The sequence below is a fragment of the Melanaphis sacchari genome, unplaced genomic scaffold (genome assembly GCF_002803265.2).
Source record: "Melanaphis sacchari strain LSU unplaced genomic scaffold, SCAv2.0 Contig0_pilon_pilon, whole genome shotgun sequence".
In the NCBI taxonomy this organism is placed as follows: domain Eukaryota; kingdom Metazoa; phylum Arthropoda; class Insecta; order Hemiptera; family Aphididae; genus Melanaphis; species Melanaphis sacchari.
Window position 1 is genome coordinate 6367878 of NW_020270366.1, and position 22747 is coordinate 6390624.

At 26.1% G+C, this 22747-nt stretch overlaps 2 protein-coding genes across 3 annotated transcripts; both read left to right on the forward strand.

Annotated features, from left to right (window-relative positions):
- The first annotated feature begins 3487 nt into the window (after positions 1 to 3487).
- Positions 3488 to 21628, forward strand: LOC112601528 (very long-chain-fatty-acid--CoA ligase bubblegum-like). Of its 2 annotated transcripts, none has more exons than XM_025349211.1 (17): positions 3488 to 3508; positions 15690 to 15775; positions 15908 to 15954; positions 16068 to 16096; positions 16275 to 16473; positions 16544 to 16678; positions 16846 to 17041; positions 17740 to 17841; positions 17919 to 18065; positions 18124 to 18192; positions 18274 to 18455; positions 18629 to 18794; positions 18858 to 18992; positions 20240 to 20389; positions 20458 to 20598; positions 20669 to 20915; positions 21272 to 21628. In XM_025349211.1, exons 2-17 carry the CDS (start codon positions 15707 to 15709, stop codon positions 21346 to 21348), a joined length of 2091 nt encoding a protein of 696 aa, XP_025204996.1. In that variant the 5' UTR covers positions 3488 to 3508; positions 15690 to 15706; the 3' UTR covers positions 21349 to 21628. The 2 variants fall into 2 exon arrangements, with proteins under 2 accessions (XP_025204996.1, XP_025204987.1); XM_025349202.1 differs by lacking the exon at positions 3488 to 3508 and adding an exon at positions 8787 to 9653.
- On the forward strand, positions 5594 to 7670 carry LOC112601535 (cryptochrome-2). The gene is made up of 2 exons (XM_025349223.1): positions 5594 to 6145; positions 6212 to 7670. Exons 1-2 carry the CDS (start codon positions 6028 to 6030, stop codon positions 7633 to 7635), a joined length of 1542 nt encoding a protein of 513 aa, XP_025205008.1. The 5' UTR covers positions 5594 to 6027; the 3' UTR covers positions 7636 to 7670.
- Positions 21629 to 22747: the final 1119 nt, after the last annotated feature.

Consider the following 22747-nt stretch of genomic DNA (forward strand, 5'->3'; position numbering starts at 1 on the left):
GTACACAATTATATTACAATAATACATCTAAATAGCTTTTTATATTTTTATACTATAGTAATTCATTTTTGATAGGAAAGCCTAATGAGTACAATAATATTTAGTTCCCCGGTAGTCCATCACTCCCTCTGTTGGCTAGTAAACTTAATTTATAAGTACTTATTTATATTTTATAATTTATGATATGTGTTGAAAAGACTCATTTGATCTATATAGATACATTTTTAATTGTCTTCTGTAGCTCCGTCAAATAATCTCAATCGATGAGTCATATTTACAGAGTGATTCACCAAACATAATCTTCCTCATTTTTTCGTTTCATAGTAAATTTATTCAAATTCTTTTACAATTTAGAATTTTTAAGAGTAGTCAAATAAAAATATATTTAAAAATTATATATTCAAATGCTTGACATTTTTTTATTACTCAAGAAGTGCCTTTTTCTATAGAATATGGTCTTAATGTTAGCTCAAAAATTTAAGTATTTTTTGTTCTTATGATTTTGTCGCAAATTAAAAAAATTTCTAATAAAAGTTCTTGTTTTTCCGATTATTTTGTTGTTGTTTTTTCCAATTATTTTGAAGTGTATAAACTAGGCATTTTTTATTTTTTACGTAGGTATCATCTAGATTCAATGCTCACCAGAAATCACCTTCAAAATTGTTACAGTTCTATCGATTCTAAAAGCGACGATAAAAAGGTTTTTGCAATACATTTAATGTTTTGTAATAAATTTAAAATAACACAGTTTTTACTAGAGCGTCCTGAACCATAATAATTGATTGCTGTATCAGTATATAATATAAAAAATGATTTCACAATATTTAATAACATAATAGGTACTCTGCATTGCGTATTTATTATGACTATTAAAATGAAAACATATTTAATGAGTTATGACAAAATAATTAAATAGATGCTCTGAATGTGCGGGAGTTAATCATGCAATGATTTTATTAAAATATTTACCAAATAATACTGTTGTATAAGCTTGAATAATATTTTCAAGTTAGGATTAAGGATGGGAAGGCAAAGGGCATGGCTCCCAGATCAATCTCTATCCACGAAATAGTTTTTTAATGTTTATAATCAAAAAAAAGATTTTAATAAATAAAATTATTTTACTGGCAAATCATAAAAAAAATTCATATTTGAATATTTGATAATAATTTGATTAAGTTTGTAAATTATAATAAGAATCATGACTTTGAGTTTATTGTTAATTTAAGTAAAGATCATTTAATGAATGATGTATTTAATTTATTAACATTGTTTTACGAAGCATCATTCCAAGATAAAGATTTATTTCTTAATATTTTAATTACCTACACTTCAATTTTATTTAACGATAATGGTAGCTAATTGTTCTACTACTTCCATTGAAAGAATGAAAGAAAATGTTTTAAGTTGATACGAATAAAAAAAATAAATATACAAGACATAGAAAATGTGTAACATCATTAATCATATTATATTCAGAAAGTTACGTTTTGTGATTGATTGATTTTAATGAAATCCCACGAAAATTTGCAAATGAGAAAGCAAGGAAAAAATCTAAGTTATACCTACGTTTTTAATAACTTAAGTAGTTATAGTCAGAAGTGTTCCCATAGGGTATACTATATATACGCCATATATTCTCAAGTTTTTTTTTCATTATTATGGGTAGGTATACTGCGTATGCTCTCGATCATAATCGATATTATACCATTATATTGATCCAGATTATGTGATAAATATCTATGATAGGTACTTAATAATCTGGTTTAAAAAATTTTCCATATTATTGACACGTTCTTTACCGGCTTTACTCCTATAAACCATAAGAAAAATAGGTATTCTTATTGTATTAAATATTTAAATGTTTATTTTTGATGATATGGTATATTCTCAAAAAAATATATATTAATGGGAACACTTCTGGCTATAGTACCTATATATTAAAATATGTGTATTATGCATAATATACATAATTATTAATTTATTACCTCTTGAATTTTTATTTATTTTTGTATAGTAGTAGATTATATTCAACAATAATTTACTGAATCTGTGATTCCAGCCTTTTGTCATTTTTTTCTGGTCATATTATCAACTTTACCAAATTAAATTCAACATTAAAAATATAGTAACATAATTTTTTTGGAGTTCGGGTTGAAAAGGGACCATTATAAGTGCCTGGTGTTTCTAAGCCAATTACTCCGAATCAATTTTATTGGTGAATGTAATACCGTAATATTAACTATTATATTATCGTGTTTGAGATATGAATTTTCTAACGTATATATCTATATGTTATTATTTGCTACGCATGAACGGAAATACATCGTGGATATTTATTGATTAAGTATCTACAATTCTATAGGTAAATAAGTTATTTATTATAATTCATCGAAAACCACATAAAATGTATTTCTAGCTAATAATATTGATTATATAAACCATTGTTTATAGAATCAATGGTAGTAGGTACTAAAGACCTGCTTAAATTATTCAATAAAACTCAAACCGGGCCAAAGTTAGGTTCATATATATATTTATTTATATTTGTACATAGAAAATAGGTTTATAATATTGCTAGTATTTGTTATTTGATTAATGGGTCCGGTTAAAACGCGATAATTTGACGACTATAATACGAAATGATGTATTTGATTATTCTATAATAAGCGTGTAAGCTCCTCATTTACTCAAAACCATAGAAACTAACTGAATCGATGATTGCAGAAACGACATGTGTCAATTTTTCAAAACTTTTGGATAATTGATAAAAAGTGTATAATATAAATAATTCTGAAAAAAATTCTTATTTAAAAATGAATACTTGTAGAAATATATTATGCATTGATAATACATAATTTGTGTAAATAAATAACCAATATGATGTTTTTTTATTATTGACTTTCAAAGTTATCTGACTCGTGACATTTTACAAAAAATGTGACTCGAGTCGTTTTTGCAATCATCGATTCAATTATTATATATATGTTTAAAACTCGCCATGCTCCGAATTCAATATCGTATTAATAATTTTTTTTAGAAGTGACTAATTCGCTAAAATTGTAAGAAGGGTAGTTAATAATTACAAGTGTACTATTTTGCTAAAACTATAGAAATCAGAGATGCATCTAAATATCTATAATATTGTAATATCATTAGAGTAGTATAATTAATTAATTTATAATTTATTGAAGAAGAAATACGACTTCATTTATATTAGTTTAAATATAACTATTTTAACACGAAAAATGAATAAACATGTTCTATTATTCTGTAATTAACATGGGCGTATAAAGATGTTATGTTATGAGATCGTTATCTATGACTATGTGTATTTGTTAATATTCGAAGAATACAATGCGAGCTTTTATAAAAGGTGGGTACATTTAGATAAAATATGGGTGGGTGATATGTTCAAGTCTGCTCATTCAGTAGAAATAGTACAACATACCAATATACCACTGGTTTCGATTAAGACTTTTCGTCGCGTTTCAACAAGGCTAGTTTGGTGAGTGATGTTATAAAATTTATATAGCAAATACTAAATAACAATGTGTTTTAAAAAATACAAACTTATCCGGTCCGAGATTATACAAAAAAAAATTGTATCTGGGCTGCAAATTTTCGGCTTCAGCAGACCTCTAGCCTATTTTAAAACTATACAGTGTACACACTTGTCATTCTGTTAAACATGACAGTTCTATAAATAATTAGTTATAATAGTAAATATTACATTGATTACGAGATTTATCTTTGTGATTTTGTCTTATATGGCTAAATGTAAAACACATATTTTATATATTTATATAGATTTATCTGTGTCTATTACTTACCTATATTATTGCTTTTAATTATAAATTATAATACACACGTTACAGCATGTATACAATTATGATATACAAAAATAAGCTAACATTTTATTATTTTGTATTTTGTATTATGTAATATGTATACATTATACCTACACAATTTACCAGAGCTGTATTCTAGCCGACAGTATTTTCAATTTAGTATCGATGTGTCTATCAAGAATAATATTTGTTCAATATTATTATAAACAAAATTTTCTATTAATTATTTTTATTTAATTTTGGCAACAACGACCACTGGCCACATTAGACTCTGGACTCTGTATATACGTATATTTTATAATCCTTATACAGTTATACAAATGTTATATAGTACGATATACCTAATAAATAATATTATCAAGTAGATATTGATGGCACAATTTCGAATAACAATTTGAAGGGAATATGAAAATGTCTTCAAAATGTAGATACACTAAATAACAAGATTTATAAAACATCATTTTATATATAATTTCTTTATTATATAAAACCAAACTAACGTTATTATACTAAATAATATTGGTAGGTACCTATAAGCAGAGATACATTTTTATAAATCATCAGTTATTATTTTATGATAAACTAAAAAATAATTGTTTTCCTAAAGTGCAGTTATGGCAAATCCAGCCATATTTATAAAAACAATTAATATTAGTTAGGTATAATATGTCAATATAAATTTAAAAAAAGGTAATGTAGTGTTGGAGTGAGTACTACACTGTTGTACATTAGGTGTTGAGTGGGTCACTATTATAGGTGTGATATATTAATATGAACTCCATAGTTGTCATTAATCATTATACATGATGAAAAACGATTTTGAACGGAAACGATCTGTTAGCCTATATTATCACTATGTATATTTCATGATTTGTTTTTTTGTTGTTGTTAAGCTTTAACAACTTTTGCTATTATAAACTACATTTAATTAGGTAAAGATAAAATTTGATAAATTTAATTTGGTAATCAAGGATACAAAAAAATAATTTTTAAATAATATTGGATTTGTCTAAAAATTACAGTTTTTTCTTAATTTTTTGTTTTTTGTTCGATTATAAAAATCAGTGCTGGAAATTTTAAATTTTGACTTCTCTTAAGTACAAACTAAATCCAATTTGCTATTCAAAACCACTCTCAAATTTTAAAAACGACCATTATTACGATATTTTCAACTACTTACTGTACTTTCACACAACTTTATAAAATCAATAAAGTATTGCTTCTTTAATCATCTGATATTATACTAGTTTAATGGTTTGTTTATTAAGTATTTGAAGTTTAAAGTAGTTATATGGGCATAAGGTTATGGTTATATTTACTTTAAAGTGTATTTTATTCAATGTCAACAAGAAGAATTCATTATTAATTCCATAGTCGGAAATCACGTATAATTATTAAGATGGTAGTGGGAAGAGGACATACACTTAAATTAATACCTTAATACGATTATAAAAATGGTGATATTATTAAAGTTTTTTTTATAGAAAAGGTATAGATTATTGATTATTGTTGTAATTTTATTTTATTTTATTATATTTTCACAAACTCACAATACTGATACAATTAATTTAAATACAATAACTGTTATGTTTACTGTAAAAAAAATAATGTATTTACCTACAATTGTATGTTATTCTTATAATTACTTCGAACAATTAAAAAAAAATATATAAATAGTCTTAGAAGTTCAAAATTTAAATAATAACATAGTTCATAGACTTCAGTCTGACGCACGATTAAAGATATACTTTAATCGTGGTCTGACGATAGGATACGAGTACCAAAACAAACATACAACCACAATACAACTGTTATCACTCGATATTACGATAATGATAACAAATAACTACAGAAATTATTTGATTAGATAATACAGATTCATACGTTTCGGATTCAAGTTAAAACTTTTAACTATTTAAATTTAGACTTTCAAATAAACAATATTAATGATTAAATATTTCTGTACTTATATCGCTAATAAAGCTGTAACAGTTAAAACTACTAAAACACTTGTAATTAACCTATTACTTTACGAGTACATAATTTTCACCTTGGTGATTTCATTTTTTTTCGTCCTAAATAGCTCAACGTAAATTTTTAGATTATCATTTTGTCTACTTAATATATGCAAGATTAAGATACAATAAGATCATAATATTGTAGCATTAGTAACAACATGGATAAAAACAATGTTGACGTTGGACATGAAACATCCGTGCACTGGTTCAGGAAAGGTATGCGTTTGCACGATAACCCGGCATTTAGGCTATCGTTCGAAGCGAAAAATAACAGCGGTAAGTGTTACAAGCTCAGACCCATTTACATATTAGACCCTTATTTCCGCAAATACATACGAGCAGGTGCGAACCGTTGGAGGTTCTTGCAGCAAAGTCTGGTGGACTTGGACACTACACTACGGAAACTGGGCACACGGCTTTATGTTATCAGAGGGTTGCCACACGAAGTCTTTCCAGACTTGTTTGCTAAATGGAATGTAAAACTGTTGACATTTGAGTTGGATACTGAGCCGTATGCTCGTGAGAGGGATAATCAAGTGGAACAACTGGCCAGAAAACATGGTGTCAAAGTAGAACAAAAGGTCTCACATACTATTTATAACACGGAACTTGTGCTCAGGGCAAATGGAGGTTGCGTTCCAATGACTTACCAGAAGTTTATATCTGTTGTTGACTCTATGCCAAATCCTCGTCAACCAATACCTGCACCGCATACATTGCCTTCTGAGTGTCTACTTAATGATGACTTAAACAACCAAGAGTTTGATGTGCCAACATTAGAAGAATTATTAACGTTGAAGGGTTTCAACCCTGCAGAACTTAAACCATGTTTATATCCTGGTGGTGAAAAAGAAGCTCTTAGACGTTTGGAAGAATATATGAAAAATAAGACATGGGTTTGTAAATTTGAAAAACCAAATACATCACCAAATAGCCTGAAACCCAGCACCACTGTATTAAGTCCATACATGAAATTTGGGTGTTTATCAGCAAGTCATTTTTATTATAGATTAAAAGAAGTTATTGGTAATAGCCCTCATTCCAAACCACCTGTGTCTCTGATTGGTCAGTTGTATTGGAGAGAGTTCTATTATACTGTTGGTGCTTCAACTCCCAATTTTGATAAAATGGAAGGAAATTCAATTTGTTGTCAAGTGCCGTGGGACAACAATCCTGATGCGTTAGAAGCCTGGACAAATGGTAAGACAGGATATCCATTTATTGATGCCATTATGAGACAATTGAGAGATGAAGGGTGGATACATCATTTAGCCAGACACGCTGTTGCATGTTTTTTAACTCGAGGAGACTTGTGGATATCTTGGGAAAAGGGTTTAGCTGTATTTGAAGAATTATTACTTGATGCAGATTGGTCAATGAATGCTGGCAATTGGATGTGGTTGTCAGCATCAGCATTTTTCCATCAATTTTTTAGAGTCTATAGTCCAGTTGCATTTGGAAAAAAGACAGATAAGAGTGGTGATTACATCAGAAAATATATTCCAGAATTGATTAAGTATCCAGATCAGTATATATATGAACCATGGTTGGCACCCAAGTCCATTCAAGAAAGAGCTGGTTGTGTGGTTGGAGTACATTATCCAAAACGAATAGTAGTGCATGAAGATGTTTACAAAAATAATATTACAAAAATGTCATTGGCTTATAAGAGTAGCAAAGCTGGCAAAAGTTCTTCTAGTACTAAAACATCTAGAGATAAATCATTTCCTGATAAAAAAAACATAAAAAAGGCTAAATTAAAATGATTATTTTATTTTGTTATCAATTTGTTTTGAATGAATAATTTATCATGTGATCTTAATAATCTTTTAACCATTTTATGAATTATATTATTGTGATACTGTATATGAGCACTTAAAAATGTATATTGTTGTGTACTTTTTGAAATTAAGAATTTATATTTTTATGTATAGGTAGGTACCTATACTTATTACTTAGTAAATATTTACCTACTTAACTAAAGTAATTTTAAGTATTTTTTGAATTTTTCCATCAATATGGCAAATGACCTAATGTACAAGGTAACTTTTATTTTTAATAATTTTGTTGAACTTATTTTTTGAATAAAAGTCGAATATCATAATAATTACAAAATTACTTTGTTGATTTTTTTTTGTGTTTTAACATTACTTGCTAATTGTACGCATGATGGTTGTTATATAATCGTGTATTCGTGTGAGGTGAGATTGTACCGATATTTGGTCCCGACGATCCGATACAAGTAGGAAGTAAACGAGTAATCAGTATATTATACTACTGTAATATTGTACATACTGTACAACTAGTACAAGGTAACCGAATGTCATGATGATCGGTGACGATGATAATGATAGTGGTGAATGGCATGACGATGATGATGACGATAACAACAACAATGATAACCTTGAAGCGAAAAATAATCACGGACACCCGTCTAAAAAAACCCGGTCAACAACATTATATAATATTGTTTTAATATTTAAAAGCGTTCATGACTGAAAATCGGGTCGCGATGATTTATTAAATATGTTATTAGCTTGATATAGTTTGTATTTTTAATCCGATTTTACACATAATATTTTTCACAAAAATCGAAAGAAGGAAGTGAAGAAACGCATGCAAGAGTACGCCTCGATCGGTGACGCGCGCGGAATTCGCAATTCGCAATTCAGTATTTTACTTAGCGCCGCGGCCTGGTCTGTGAGCGCGTTTCCCATTGGTCGCCGCCGAAGTGGTGCGATCGAGAAAGCCCGCCCAGCCATACGTCGCCGGGTCGAGCGTTGACCACGTCGTCACGTGCGCGTACGGCCGGTTCGTTCAAGCCGGGTCGTCGGGTCCTAGGTGCAGCCGCGGTTCTGTTTGTTCCATGACGACGTAGCGGTAGCAACCTCGTGTACGTGCAAACGAGGTGACGTCACGCTGTCGCGATTCGATCGGAAGCGATCACCTTTGCACTAACACCGATTTCCAATTCCGTAACCGTTTCCACGACCGTGGACCGTGTAGAGCAGACCGCCCGCCAGTGTATGTGCGTGTCACTGTTGAAGTGTCGACGTTGTCACCTTAGGAGAATTTACCTGTCCGCGCACGAGTCTTGCGAAGTAAAAATCGCAATTCGCAACTATAGAACAATCATTATTTACGCTGCACAAAATTGTTGTAATTATTATTTCTTACGCACACTATACCGTGTCGATTATCGGCCGCCGTCGCGTTAATAATAATAATACAATATCATTTTATGAGTATATATATGTATGTGTAATGTAATTATATTTATAAATAATTTGCAACACTCATCCGTCGTCCACGACAAACGTGGGCCCCCGGGACGTCTGTCGCTCGCGTTATCGGAATTTTCCGTTTATTATTAAACTGTTTCATCATTTAAATCACGACTGCAGTGTACACCTAATTAAAAGTAGTAAAATTTGCTTATCGCCGACTTCAACGCGATACGAACAACAGCCGGTTCAAGTGATTAAAAGAGGAGGAAGTTACGAGTCATTTGGATTTCGTACTTTTGTAGCCGGTTCTACAATTCACTGCCATCGCCGACTGTCGTCCCGCGTCTGTCAGTCACTGCTCGGCGCTCGCACTAATAGCCGTTTACTCATTCGAGTGCCGTCGTCTCTCGTGAACTACGTTAAGAGTCAGTATTGTCGCTGTCGGTATGTCTGTCTGAACTTTCACTGTGGCTAAAGTACGTTTCTAACTTGGTTTCCCCAGTGGCTGAAGAGATAATAAGATTGTTTTCTGTATTAATTCGACATCCGACGAAAAGGTAAATACTGCATTTTACTTTGCACGAAGGGGACGATGGTCGTCAGATAAACTACGACCGGGCCCACCTTTGTATAATATAATATAATATATTGATATTACCTTCAGTACCCTCTTTTAATTTTGATAAGCCAATAAGTGATTTTTCATTTATTGCCAATACAAACGTATACTATTTTGTTTTACACTTTCTGCTTAATATCGTGTACCTGATCTGTGTATGTGTATGTGTGTGTGTGTGTGTGTGTGTGTGTGTGTGTGTGTGTGGATTATGATAATACGTCTGACACAGAGGTCAGGACGTTTTGCGCGGCCAACTGATAAATTTGAATTGAATAAAAGTTTTTACACCTTATTGTTTGTTTAGTTGACTTCATTAAACGCTTGATTATAATTTAGATTGTGTACTTTCCATAATATTATCATACAAATGTTAGGTAGGTACATACAATTATTTCATTAGTAAGTAAATGTATATTCTTTTAGGTTCATATTAATAAGTAGTTAAGTAGTAGGTATCTATCCTTGTACCTATCTATGTAATTGTAAATTATTTTATCTATGTGCTTATGCATTTTTACATTTTTTTTTTTTTTATTGTTTTTATTTTGTACATATATGAGTAGTTGAATTTATTTTCAGAATTTGATTATTTATGGGTAGGTACATTTAAACCCCAAAAAATTAGCTTTAGCTTTAGGGTTTTTCCTTGTAGGTAGATAATTATAGACTATTTCTTTTTGTTATATTTTTACATACGCTTGAGTATGCTCTTCGTTAATATAAGAAGCCTTATATATTTTAAATAGTCATTATTAACACAAGATAAGCAATTTTTAGTCTACAATATTCGTATTTTATACATTGTTTGAATATTATATTATTGTGCTATTAAAAGTTTCATACTTTATTAATTTAGTTATATACTCATGACTGTATGTGTATTAAGTGATTAGATAATTTTAGTATTGTAATATGTAGATATAAAACTAGTATTACACTGGCTCAATATTAGTTGATTGATTAACTATCCCGATTGATAGATTAAAGTCAGTAAACACCAAAAAATGCATTTATCGATTGACTGATGGGTAAATCAGTATAATATGGGCTTAAAATACTTATTTATTGTAATGCATACATGTATAATATTTTTGTACATATCTATCTTCAGTTATATAAAATAACCAATTGATTTTTTTTTAACAGATTATCTAAAATCAAGTTAGAATAAATATTCTAGGTATATCTACTTAAACTAATAAAATATATATGGATTTGCACTTCCTACTTAAATCTTGAAATAACTGTCCTTGAATGTTAGTTTCTTAACCTATTATTTAGGTGCATTATTAAATATATATTGATGTTTTAACCAAGTATTTATTTTAAAAACACAAATTCTGTGTGTAAAAGTTATGATTTTTATTTTCGATTGTTGAGTAATTTTAAAAGATATTATGTTCAAAGATATTAGTTATTCTTATAGTCATATGTATATATATTGTATGACTACATGTGTTGGAAAAATACCTAATATGTATGTCTTCAAAATTGTTCTTTGATATAACTTTGCTTGATAAGTGGTTAATAATATGTACCTACTTTCTTATTTAATGACTACCTTTCCATCTAATATTTACTCTCATAGAATCCACAGTTCGGTATTTATTTATTTATTTCAACACAATTCAATAACATATTAACTTGGAGTAAATTATAGTATAGATGTAGGTATAAAAAGCATAATATGTATTTTAATATATGTTTTTGGTAAAAGTGTTTTATTTCATTTTAAATTATGTAGAAGATATTTTAGAATGTATTACTGAGTTCCAGTTTATTAGGTACCTACTTATAAAATGAATCTCATCTATGTCTTACTGTTAAATTCCAATTAGATACTTACCTACATTTACATTAATTAGGTAAATATCTAATATGTTATTAAATGTAATTACTAATCAGTATTTAAAAAAAATTAAATTAGGTAGATTAGGTGCATTTTAAATTTTAATATATTATGTATTAATTTTTAATTACCTTGGTATCATAAAAATATGTTTGTAATATTTAAAATGTTTTTAACAATTATTATTTTGATGTTGTTATATGCTTTTATGATTCTATTTTATTTAATAGAAACATTTTGAAATTTTTGTTTAATCATACAAGCTATAAAAACTGTGAATGAGTTACTATGTATGTAGACAATTAGTTAATACTAAGACCTTGTGTATTTTATGAGTCATAAGTCATAACACTAGGTACCTATACAAATTAATTTTCCACTAATCAAATTATTTACTCGCTTATGTTTCATTTTTTTTTTTATAGACTAGTAGTTGGAATAAACCTTGGTCAGAGTATTCGTTTTAAAATTGTCATATATCAAAATATATTGTTCATATAGTAATATCAAATAAATCTGTAAATCCTCGTTATCTAATTATTATCTGTATTTATAAATAAGGTTTTTTTTTATTTTCATAAAATCAGTCAGTTTTATTACCTAAGTATAAAGCACCCTCTGCTAACCTTTACTATGTGGCTTTTCATGATTCTTCATGTACCTTTTCATTTACATGATGCTAGATAAAATGAATTTGCACCGTCATTATAAAATTTTGTTCATCTAATTTTATATTTTAAAATTATTGATAATAATTATTATCTATATAGAATATATCATTTTAACAGAGGAACTAATCTGAGCTCAAACTCATTGGTTACCTGTTTGATCACTAACCTGTTTGACAATCAACACAAGTATACTGAGATCATGGTTTTTTTTTTTTTTTGTACAACATATCATAAGTAACAAAATAGTTGGAACATTTTTTCATTATACTTTTCTTTACATGTAATGAAGTAAATAAAATAAGTGTTTGTTTCAATGATGATTTAGGACATGTGTTTACTGATAATATTTTGAATAGTAGTATTGAAAATGAAAGCTTATTTTCACCAGAATTGTGAGCAAAAAAGCCATCAACATTCTTAAGTTAGAAATACCTATACACTTTAAAAATAATTTAAGAGTATTTAGTAGTACCTTAATGATAAGACTTTAACTTTTTGTAGAAAAACTAAAGATTTCAAAAATTTTCATTTTATACTAGTAATTTATAATTTTATCACTCTTATTCACACATTTATTTAATTTTAAAAGAATTGTTAGAATTTTAGTCAGAAAAATCGGATTAATTACATTGTTTTATGATCAGAAAATATTAAACGTAAAAAAAAACTTATGGCATTCGTCATAAATAAATACAATAAGTATACAGCTAAATTAAATTAAATTGATTTAATTTTATTATTTTATTTATAAAAATTAAACTATCATTATTGATTTTTGCCATTAGTCATTGATAATAAAAGAATAAATTGAAATCAACTACCTGTCAATTTTTTTTGTATACTTTATTATTATTTATTTATTTCATTATAATTAATTTATATAATGTTTATTCAATACAATTTGAAAACAAATTATCATTATTATATTTATTTTTAACCATACATGATAACGTCACATTAAATGTTGTGCAAAATGTTGTTACATTATTATAAAATCTCTTATGTGACAAGCATTTATAGAATCAGATTAATTAAAAGATGTATTATGTGGACTCTAAAATCTTGTCGCTCCTGCTTAGGCATTGTAATATATTTATCAAAATAATATATAAATAATTAAGTTTATTGAACTGCCCACTTTTTTTTTCATTGATTGCTTAATGATTTAGTTAATTTTTATTTTCTTTAATAATTATTAACAATAAAAGATATATTTCTGTCTTATCCTCTACCTAATAGCAATTTGAATACAAATAATTAGTAAATAAAAAAATATATTTATTAAATTAAATACCTATTTGGTATCTATAATTATTAATAGGTTATTAAATTGAAATTATTTTTTTATAGCATAAAAAATAGTAAGTTGGCATTTAATTTTTAATAAGATTAGTTGATCTTAGGTTTATATATATTTGAGGTCATCTTGAATAACAGATGCAAAATAAACTTGATTTTAAACTAAACCTGTTTCAATAAATATTTTAGTAGCTCCATATCCTTGTTTTCTGATTTCTTCTTAGATCTGATACTTAAATTAAAATTTGAAATTAAAAAATATTTATTATTACTTTCTTTAATTGTATGAAGTGATTACCTAGTTCTCATAAAATTTTGTTCTATAAATTAAAATAATTATGTAATTGAATGTACTGAATGGTTCAAGGTTTCTATTGTTATTACTCAATAATTATAACTATTCTATGAATGTAATTCAAGTCAAAGTGTAAGTATTTGTTTTGGCTTTTACATTAAAAATAAAAGACATGTAGTGGTAGGTAGTTAGTAAATTATAATCAAGTGTAATAATATAATTATTATAATTAGAGTTTCTCTGAAAAAATGCTTTTATAATTTTTTTTTACATAAACATACATTTTTCATTAAAAATGATTTAAGTGCTCAATTATAAATTCCTACTAATTTAATGATTTGCTATTATTCACAATTACAACAAAATTATTGGCAACTTTACATTTTTATTGTTGGTGAATAATCAATTTATCTTTATACTGTAATTAGGTTATATTTTATAGAAAGTTCACTTGCATATACATCTGCATTGATTAAGTCAATTAATTACTGTTGATCTCTCACTTAGATCAACTATAAATTTATTTTATGTTATCTTAATTTATGAAGTAAATTTTTTACTGTTAAATTATTTACATTTTATGGATAAATAACATATTAAACTTTTAAAATAATAAATTTTTGATCAACCTGTGTTATTGTAAACATAATACTTAACAGTTATTAACATTGTAGATATTTTTATTATTTATTTTTTGATATCACCTATGTAGTTTTTTTTGTAATCATGTACTTATAGTAAATATCAAAGTCACATATTTCAAATTTCTACTGATAAATTTTATTAAAAAAAATTCTAAAATATTGATTTTATAGAGTAGGAATTTTATGTAAATTCACACATCACACTGTAATTTTGAACATTGATTTATATATTTTTTTAATGATTGTGTTTATTTTATCTCAAATAAAATTTATAAGCAATGTTAAATATTGATATGTTTTTAAATTGAAGGTCATTTTAGAATACTTTCCTAAAGAAGACTTGAAATTAGTAAATGTACTTAAATATTGTAAGGTCAGATTACTTATAAGTTTTCAAAATGGTGTTTATTTGTGTATGTACAAAAAAAATCTATTGTTAATTTATATAAATATTATAATTTAATAATCATTAACAAAATTTGGGATAATTAGGTATTTTAATATATTTATACATAAGTTTATAAAAAAAATGTTCATCAATATAGTTTAAATTATATGATAAAAAATAATATTTTAAAATAGATATATTGTACTTACATGTTCAATGGCATAATAAATAAAACTGATTAACAAAAAAAAAAAAAAAACTATAAATACTTGTAGATTATAATTATTACCTATGATATAAACTACACATGCCTCATTGATTTTATAAATCATTATTGCAATTTAAAATATAACAATAATTGATGAAAAAAGAAAATAATTTTAAATTCTAAAGACATTTTGGGTTTTACTATAATGTGATATCTTTAAAATATAATACTTTATATAAATACTTTTTTGAATCATTGAAAATGTTTAAAAAGTTTATTATACTTATTTCTGTGATAAAATGTTATAAATAGTGTCTATATATATATATATGTTTATCTTTCATTTTAAAGCTAATTAAAAGTTTTGTTATGTATAGAATATAGATATTGCTGTATTAAGTATATAAAGAAAATAAAAATGAACTTTGGTTTTAAACCAATCCTACCATAAATCATGGAAATATAATTATTTTAAAATGTATTAATATAATTGAAGTATTTAATTAGATATATCTATGTTATCACATTTTAAATTTATTTATTTTCCTAATTGGATCAAAAATATATAATGATTTGTAATCTGCTCTAATAATAATTGATCTCTATTTTTATTTTTTCAGTACTTATTTAATTCATTATGAGTGATGACGGTGATATTATTCCAAGTGTTATGCAAAATGGTGGAAATCAATATAAAATAAAAGAGGTTAGTTATTATTAACCATAATTTAATTTTTTTACTAAGTTAATGTATAGAATTAAATATAAAATATAGTTAAATTTATTTAGAAATATTTTCCTTGATTTGGTTCACTAATATTACTATTTTGCTTTACAGAATTCATTTTTACCTAGTGTTGTTGATGAAAATAACACAAAAATGAGGTTAGTATTTAAGAAATCATCTTTAAAAGTTAATCATTTTGATTTTACATTGATAATTTTTAAAATTATTATTTAAATTTTTTTCCTTTATTTTTTTATGTTTCTTATTGAAGTTTTGACAACTCAAAACCAGCAGAAAACTGTAAGTATTAGTTTTTTTTCTTTATATTAATATGAACTCATTTTATAGACTTAATTTTAAATTTATTAGTTAAATATTATTTATAAAAATAAGCTTTTAAATTAAGTTAAGATGTTCAGAATTGTTTAATATTGAGTTATGAGATATTTATTATAATTATGCAATTTTTCATATTTAGATGGGCCAGACCAAGTTTTACCTGCTTCTCAAAAATATACAAGTGAAGCGAATGGTCGAGTTACTTTAAGAATTGAGGCTGGTTCAGATATTACTCCCATATCTGTACCTGGACTTTTAACTAGAAGTGCTGAAAAATATGGAGATCTACCTGCTTTAAATTATAAATCTGACAATAAATGGGTCAAAGTTACTTACAAGTATGTTTTTTGTTAAAATTATACTCACTCACAAGTACTTAATCTTATTAAACATAAAATTTATTTTTAGAGAATATGAACAAAATGTACGAACTGTTGCCAAAGCATTTATAAAGTTGGGCCTTGAAAGATTTCATGGTGTTTGTATAATCGGTTTTAATTCTCCAGAATGGTTTTATTCAGACTTGGGTGCTATTTATGCTGGGTAAAATAATTTTTTTTCTCTTATAATTTAGTGTACAGTTCGACCACAGAATAATATTTTTACTTCATATATTCAATGCATAATGCAGTTATATAAGTCTTATTTTATTTTTTAAATATTTATTAACGTCTTAAAATGTATTAAATAACTATTTATTGTTAATGAAGTGGTTTCGCTGCTGGAATGTATACAACAAATCTTGTGGATGCTTGTTTCCACTGTTTAGAGACAAGTAAAGCAAATATAGCTGTAGTTGAAGATAGCAAACAATTAGAGAAAATACTATCAGTAAAAAGTAAATTACCCCACTTGAAAGCCATCATTCAGTATGAAGGAAAACCTACTGAAGAGGGTGTTTTATCTGTAAGTTATTAGTTTAGTTATATAATTTTTTCCTGATAGTATTTTAAATTTACTTGAATTAGTACATATTTTAGAAAAATGTTTTATTATAATATGTAGTGGTATATTTTTTCAATTATGAATTTTCAAACATTTTCAATACAAATGTTTTGATAATTTATATTTTAAACAAATTTCAATAATTGTTTATCAACATTTTTGGAAAAAATGGTAGTTTTTACTATTTATTATTTTAATTTGTCAAGCTTTACTTTTTTGAATGACCAGTAAATACATTTTAATTTTATATTTCAAAGCAGAAAATTGTTTAGAGTATTTTGGTATATAAAAATCGAATTTTGAATGAGTATTTTACAAGTATTTAAAGCTTAGATAAATGGAGTAATGGACTAAAAAAAAAAATAAAAAAACATGTCATTATAAAAGTAAAAAATTAAATTTTTTTCTCACAAATGTTATTTTTTAATAATTTAATATTTACATCATAAAAATATTGATAGTTTTTAAGATAATGAGTGTTTTACATTGAAGTATGTTCATATTGTATAATACATATGTAGGTCATTTTAATGTCATGAAAGTCTTAAATAGTATACTTAGGTATAGTAAATTTATGGTTTTTAAATTAAATTTAGATTTTGGCTTCTTATTGTTTTAAAATTACCTTACAATTAATTTCATTTTTATATTTTTTATAGTGGGAAGATGTAATGAGAATTGGATTAGCTGAATCTGATGAAAAATTAAATGCTATTTTGAAAACCATGGGAGTCAATGAGTGTTGTACATTAGTTTTTACGGTAATTTATATTTAAATATTTTATCAAAATATCTTTGTTTTATATCAAAAGTATTATTTTATATATATTAAAATTAGTCTGGAACTGAAGGTGCATCAAAAGCTGTCATGGTTAGTCATGATAATCTCACATATAATGCACATATGATCACAACATTTTTGTCCTTAGTCGATGGCAAAGAAGTTCTTGTATCATATTTACCTTTGAGTCATGTAGCAGCACAAGTACGTACATGTACATTAGCTTATGATTATTTTTTTTAATAATATTTAATATTTATAGATCACTGATATATATAGTGCGATCACTTTAGGGGCTCAAGTATATTTTGGTGAAAAAGACGCTTTAAAGGTTTGTTTATGAAAATTAAAATTTTTTAATACATAATATTGTATACTTATTTAATTGATAAATTAATTATTTTTATTTTAGGGTTCTTTAGTGAGTACACTTCAAGCTGCTAGACCTACAGTGTTTTTGGGTGTTCCTCGTGTTTGGGAAAAAATCAATGAAAAGTTAGTGAGTATTGGCCGAAAATCAGGTTCATTGAAAAAATACATTGCTGATTGGGCTAAAGAAGTTGGCTTAAATCATTATGAAGATGCAATGAAAGGGTTAGTACACTTAATGCTAGACATTATTATTCTAACAAAACATATTTTTTATTGTTTAGAAACTTTAAATTTGTGTTTAATAAAAATATAATTTTGAAATGTTAAACCTGATGGTTGTTTTTATAAACCAATTATTATTTTATACTATTTAATTTAAAATATGTTTGTTACAGAGTTGAAAGAGAAACATATTCGTATAAATTCTTCAGATGGTTAATATTTAGTCGCATCAAAAGTGCTATTGGTTTCGATAGATGTAAATATTTTATTTCAGCTGCTGCTCCTATATCAGTAGATATAAAGAAGTATTTTATGAGTTTGGATATACCCTTATGCGAAGTAATATGATATTACTCTTAACAATTTTTTGGACTTTAAATTAATTTTATTTGGGTTTAATAGGCATTTGGAATGTCTGAGTGTGGAGGTGCACATACGCTGAGTAATCCAATCGATGAAAATGTTGCTGGTGTTGGAAAAACATTAGAAGGAGTTAGGTCAAAAATCGACAAACCTGATAAGGACGGTAACGGCGAGGTAAAACCAACATTTTTGTTTTCTACAATACATATGTTACGGTAAATGATGTTATATCAGAAATTAACGTTATTCGCCGGTTATTAACGTTATTTACCTACGAATGTGGGAATTATCGTTATTTTCTAGTGAATAACGTTAATAACCGTATGATTTGGGAAATTTTGATCTGATTATAAAATAAAAGAGGTTATTGCGGAAGATTTAAAAAAATAACCAAAGAACCAATCATCAAAGAAGACAAAATCGGAAATTAAATCATAAAAATCGCAGAAAAAAATTCGGAACTTGGTACTTAAATATTTTTTAATTATTTAACGATAAATTTCCGAATTTTAAATATAACAAAAATAAAACTAAAATATAAATATTTGAAAATTATTTTAAATATTTTTTTGATGATTGTCAAGAAAATATTTGTATTGTATGTAAAAATTCAAAAAAAAATTTAGAAAAACAAGGAGAGGAAATGATAAAATTTTCTAAAGAAAAGTTTCCTCAGCTTGAAATAGGCTTAACTGTATGTGTATTTATACCAAACGTTGATAGAGCTCGTGGTTCTATGCAAAATATACTATCAGTTGTCACTCAAGTTGAACATGATTTATACAAACTCTGTAAGTTAATTCTTAATGAAAAAATATACTATTAAAATTAAAATTTGTTTTATTATTTTATAAGTACGGAATATAGTTTTCTTAAATATTATTTCACATGCCAAAAATAGCTGTTTGCAAATAAAATCTATTAGACATGGACAATGTGATAAAATTAGCATATGGTAGACAGTTGACACTGAGGGAAGTAGCTAGTAATAATTCGGTTGCGAGCCCTCGAAGGTACCAGCGTTGTCATTGCAAGACTAGTTGTAATAATAATAAGCATTGTGCCTACCTTGGGGCTGAAAAATTATGTTATATTAAATGTCATGGGAGTAAAATTTGTAAAAATAAATAAAAAATAATAATGCATTTATTCTATTTTTAAAAATATCTGGGTACTTACATAATTTTTCAAATTGTAGTATTTGAGATTCATGCGCTTATCTGATTTATAACATCAATTACCTGTGTATTTGGTCATTAACGTGATTATCCAGTTTATAACGATAATTACCTGTATATTTGGTAAATAACGTTAATAACCGGTGAATAACGTTAATTTCCATTTAACATCATTTACCGTAACACATATACATATAATTTACATTTTTTTAAACCGATATTAATTTAATATAACATGTTTAGTTGTGTGTTTATGGACGTCATGTGTTTATGGGTTATTTGAATATGCCAGATAAAACCGAAAGTACCTTAGACACTGATGGATGGCTTCATTCTGGTGATATTGCCCAAATAGATGATAAAGGATATGTTACTATTACTGGAAGGATAAAGGTATGGGAAATTAAATAAAGTAAAATTTGTAACATATATAATTATATTTTTGTTGTTTTGGATTTTAGGAGTTATTAATCACAGCAGGCGGAGAGAACATACCTCCTGTTTTGATTGAAAATAATGTTAAAGCTGAATTACCAGTTATTAGCAATGCTTTCTTAATAGGAGACAAGAGAAAATTTTTGTCAATATTGTTATCTTTAAAGGTATACTTTAGTGTTTTATTTTTTTTAGACATTTTTATTAGTATAATTATATTATATTGTATGTATTTAGTGTGAAGTAAATGCTGAAACTGCTGAGCCACTTGACACTTTAACACCTGAAGTGATTACATGGCTATCGTCACTTAATTGTAATTTTACCAAAGTGTCAGAGGTTGTAGCAAATAAACCTAAAGAAGTAATGGATGCCATACAAAAAGGTATTGATGCAGCAAACAAGAAAGCTATATCTAATGCACAGAAAATCCAGAAATTTACACTTCTACCTGTTGATTTCTCCTTGCCTACTGGTGAATTAGGTAAGCAAATTAAAAATCCAAATTTTACTTTTATCTATTGTTTATTACATTATATTAAAACAAATACTATTTTATAGATATTTCTCTTTATTTTTTGTCATATATTATGATATTTTACTGCCATTAAATGAGTAGTTTAAGTGATTTTCTAAATGTTTTGAATGTGTTTCAAAGATATTTAAATGATTATATTTCATTATTTCAATGATTATGGTCTCAACAGTTATATCAATAATTTATTATCCTTCATTTCAATATTAATGAGCTGCATATATGAATATTACTTTATTTTTCTTGATAATTATTAAAAGTTTTGTTAATAAACAGCTACAAATGTAAATAATTGACTGTTTCAGGTCCTACATTAAAAGTCAAGCGTCCAGCGGTGAATGATAAATACAAAGATTTAATCGAAGAGTTCTACAAAAACTGATAAAACTGTATTGATTTAATATAATTTTTATTTGTGTTACTCAATTAATTATACACTACACAAGAAAGGAAAATTAAAAAATACAAATTGTTAACACAGGGTGCTTGAATAAGTAATTTTCTTTCATTTTGTACCAGTGAAACATCTGTAAACTTATAAAAAAAATTTTTTTTTGAAATTGTATATCTTCTTCTTTATCCCTTGAAACTATTGTTGTTGTACTTAAATAAATATGAGTAAGTTATTTTTAATTATATTTCCTGTTACCTTGTGATCTGAATTTCTGTACGTCTTTGTGTACAAAATTTGTTTTCTGTAGGTAACTATAATTTTTTTAATTTAATTATTTTAAATAGACAAGTTATCATTGTTTTAGTAGAAATATTTTTATTGTGATATTTTTTTTTTTTCAAACAAAACAATTAGAATTTTTATAAAACATTTTAATTGAATATTATTTAAAATTAAGTTAATTAATTGGTGATAAAATTAATAAATATTATATTAATTTTTATTTTAATATTTGTGCACTTATATACTTATTAAAAGACTACAACTTGTTGTACGGTTTCATGTGAAAACCGTGATAATATTGTCAATTTTTTGTAATATAATGTTGTGTAATTTGTAACAATTATATTATAATGATTTTATATAATAATATTATACATAATTCTACGTTTATAGTATTCATCATGTGATTTTTATTTGTTGAATTATGTATCAATTGTGTATATTGTAAAATGAAAATCGTGCAACAAAGTTGTCTTAATTTTTTTGTACTTGGATCATGGAAGAACTGTTTAGTCTTTAATTAACATTTTTTAGTCTGGTTTTATTTGTTAAATTATTTTAAATCTGTTATTGGTATGAATCTTTTTTGTGTAACTGCTCACCATATGTACTCAATAAGTTGGTTAGCCGATTTTGTTTTGTGTTCTTAGCAGTTAGTACTTAATATTAACTTTTATCAGAAATTATTAGAACTAATTATTGCAACTAAAATCTGTATTTAATGTTTTTAATAATTATCCTTTTTAAGCAATATAACACTATTACTTAATTCCTTATAAAATACTGAAGTGCTTCTATGGAAGTTTTACTTAATACATTTTTAGCACTAATGGATTTTTTTCTGTCATTTTAATTTTTATTCAAACAAATCATTTAATTTATCTTTCATTTATGTTTGCAATTTTTAGTTATTTTTAGGATTAACATCAATATAGAATTTATAAAAAGACAATAAATAGTTGGGTAGAAAAATCTATTTTCACCTAACAGCAGTAATGGTACATCTGGTTGCAAAATATATGGTAATATACAAAATATACATTTATATTTTTTCAAATTTATGTTGAATTTGTATAATATTTTTAAATTTAGTACAGCATTTTAT

Excerpts from the sequence above, each read along its gene's own strand:
- LOC112601528 (XM_025349211.1), top strand. The coding sequence starts at position 15,707 with ATGAGTGATGACGGTGATATTATTCCAAGTGTTATGCAAAATGGTGGA. Across the intron at positions 15,955-16,067 it reads GAAAATAACACAAAAATGAG|TTTTGACAACTCAAAACCAG; the intron begins GTTAGTATTTAA and ends TTCTTATTGAAG. Across the intron at positions 18,795-18,857 it reads TGGATATACCCTTATGCGAA|GCATTTGGAATGTCTGAGTG; the intron begins GTAATATGATAT and ends TGGGTTTAATAG.
- LOC112601535 (XM_025349223.1), top strand. The coding sequence starts at position 6,028 with ATGGATAAAAACAATGTTGACGTTGGACATGAAACATCCGTGCACTGG. Across the intron at positions 6,146-6,211 it reads CGAAGCGAAAAATAACAGCG|GTGCGAACCGTTGGAGGTTC; the intron begins GTAAGTGTTACA and ends ACATACGAGCAG.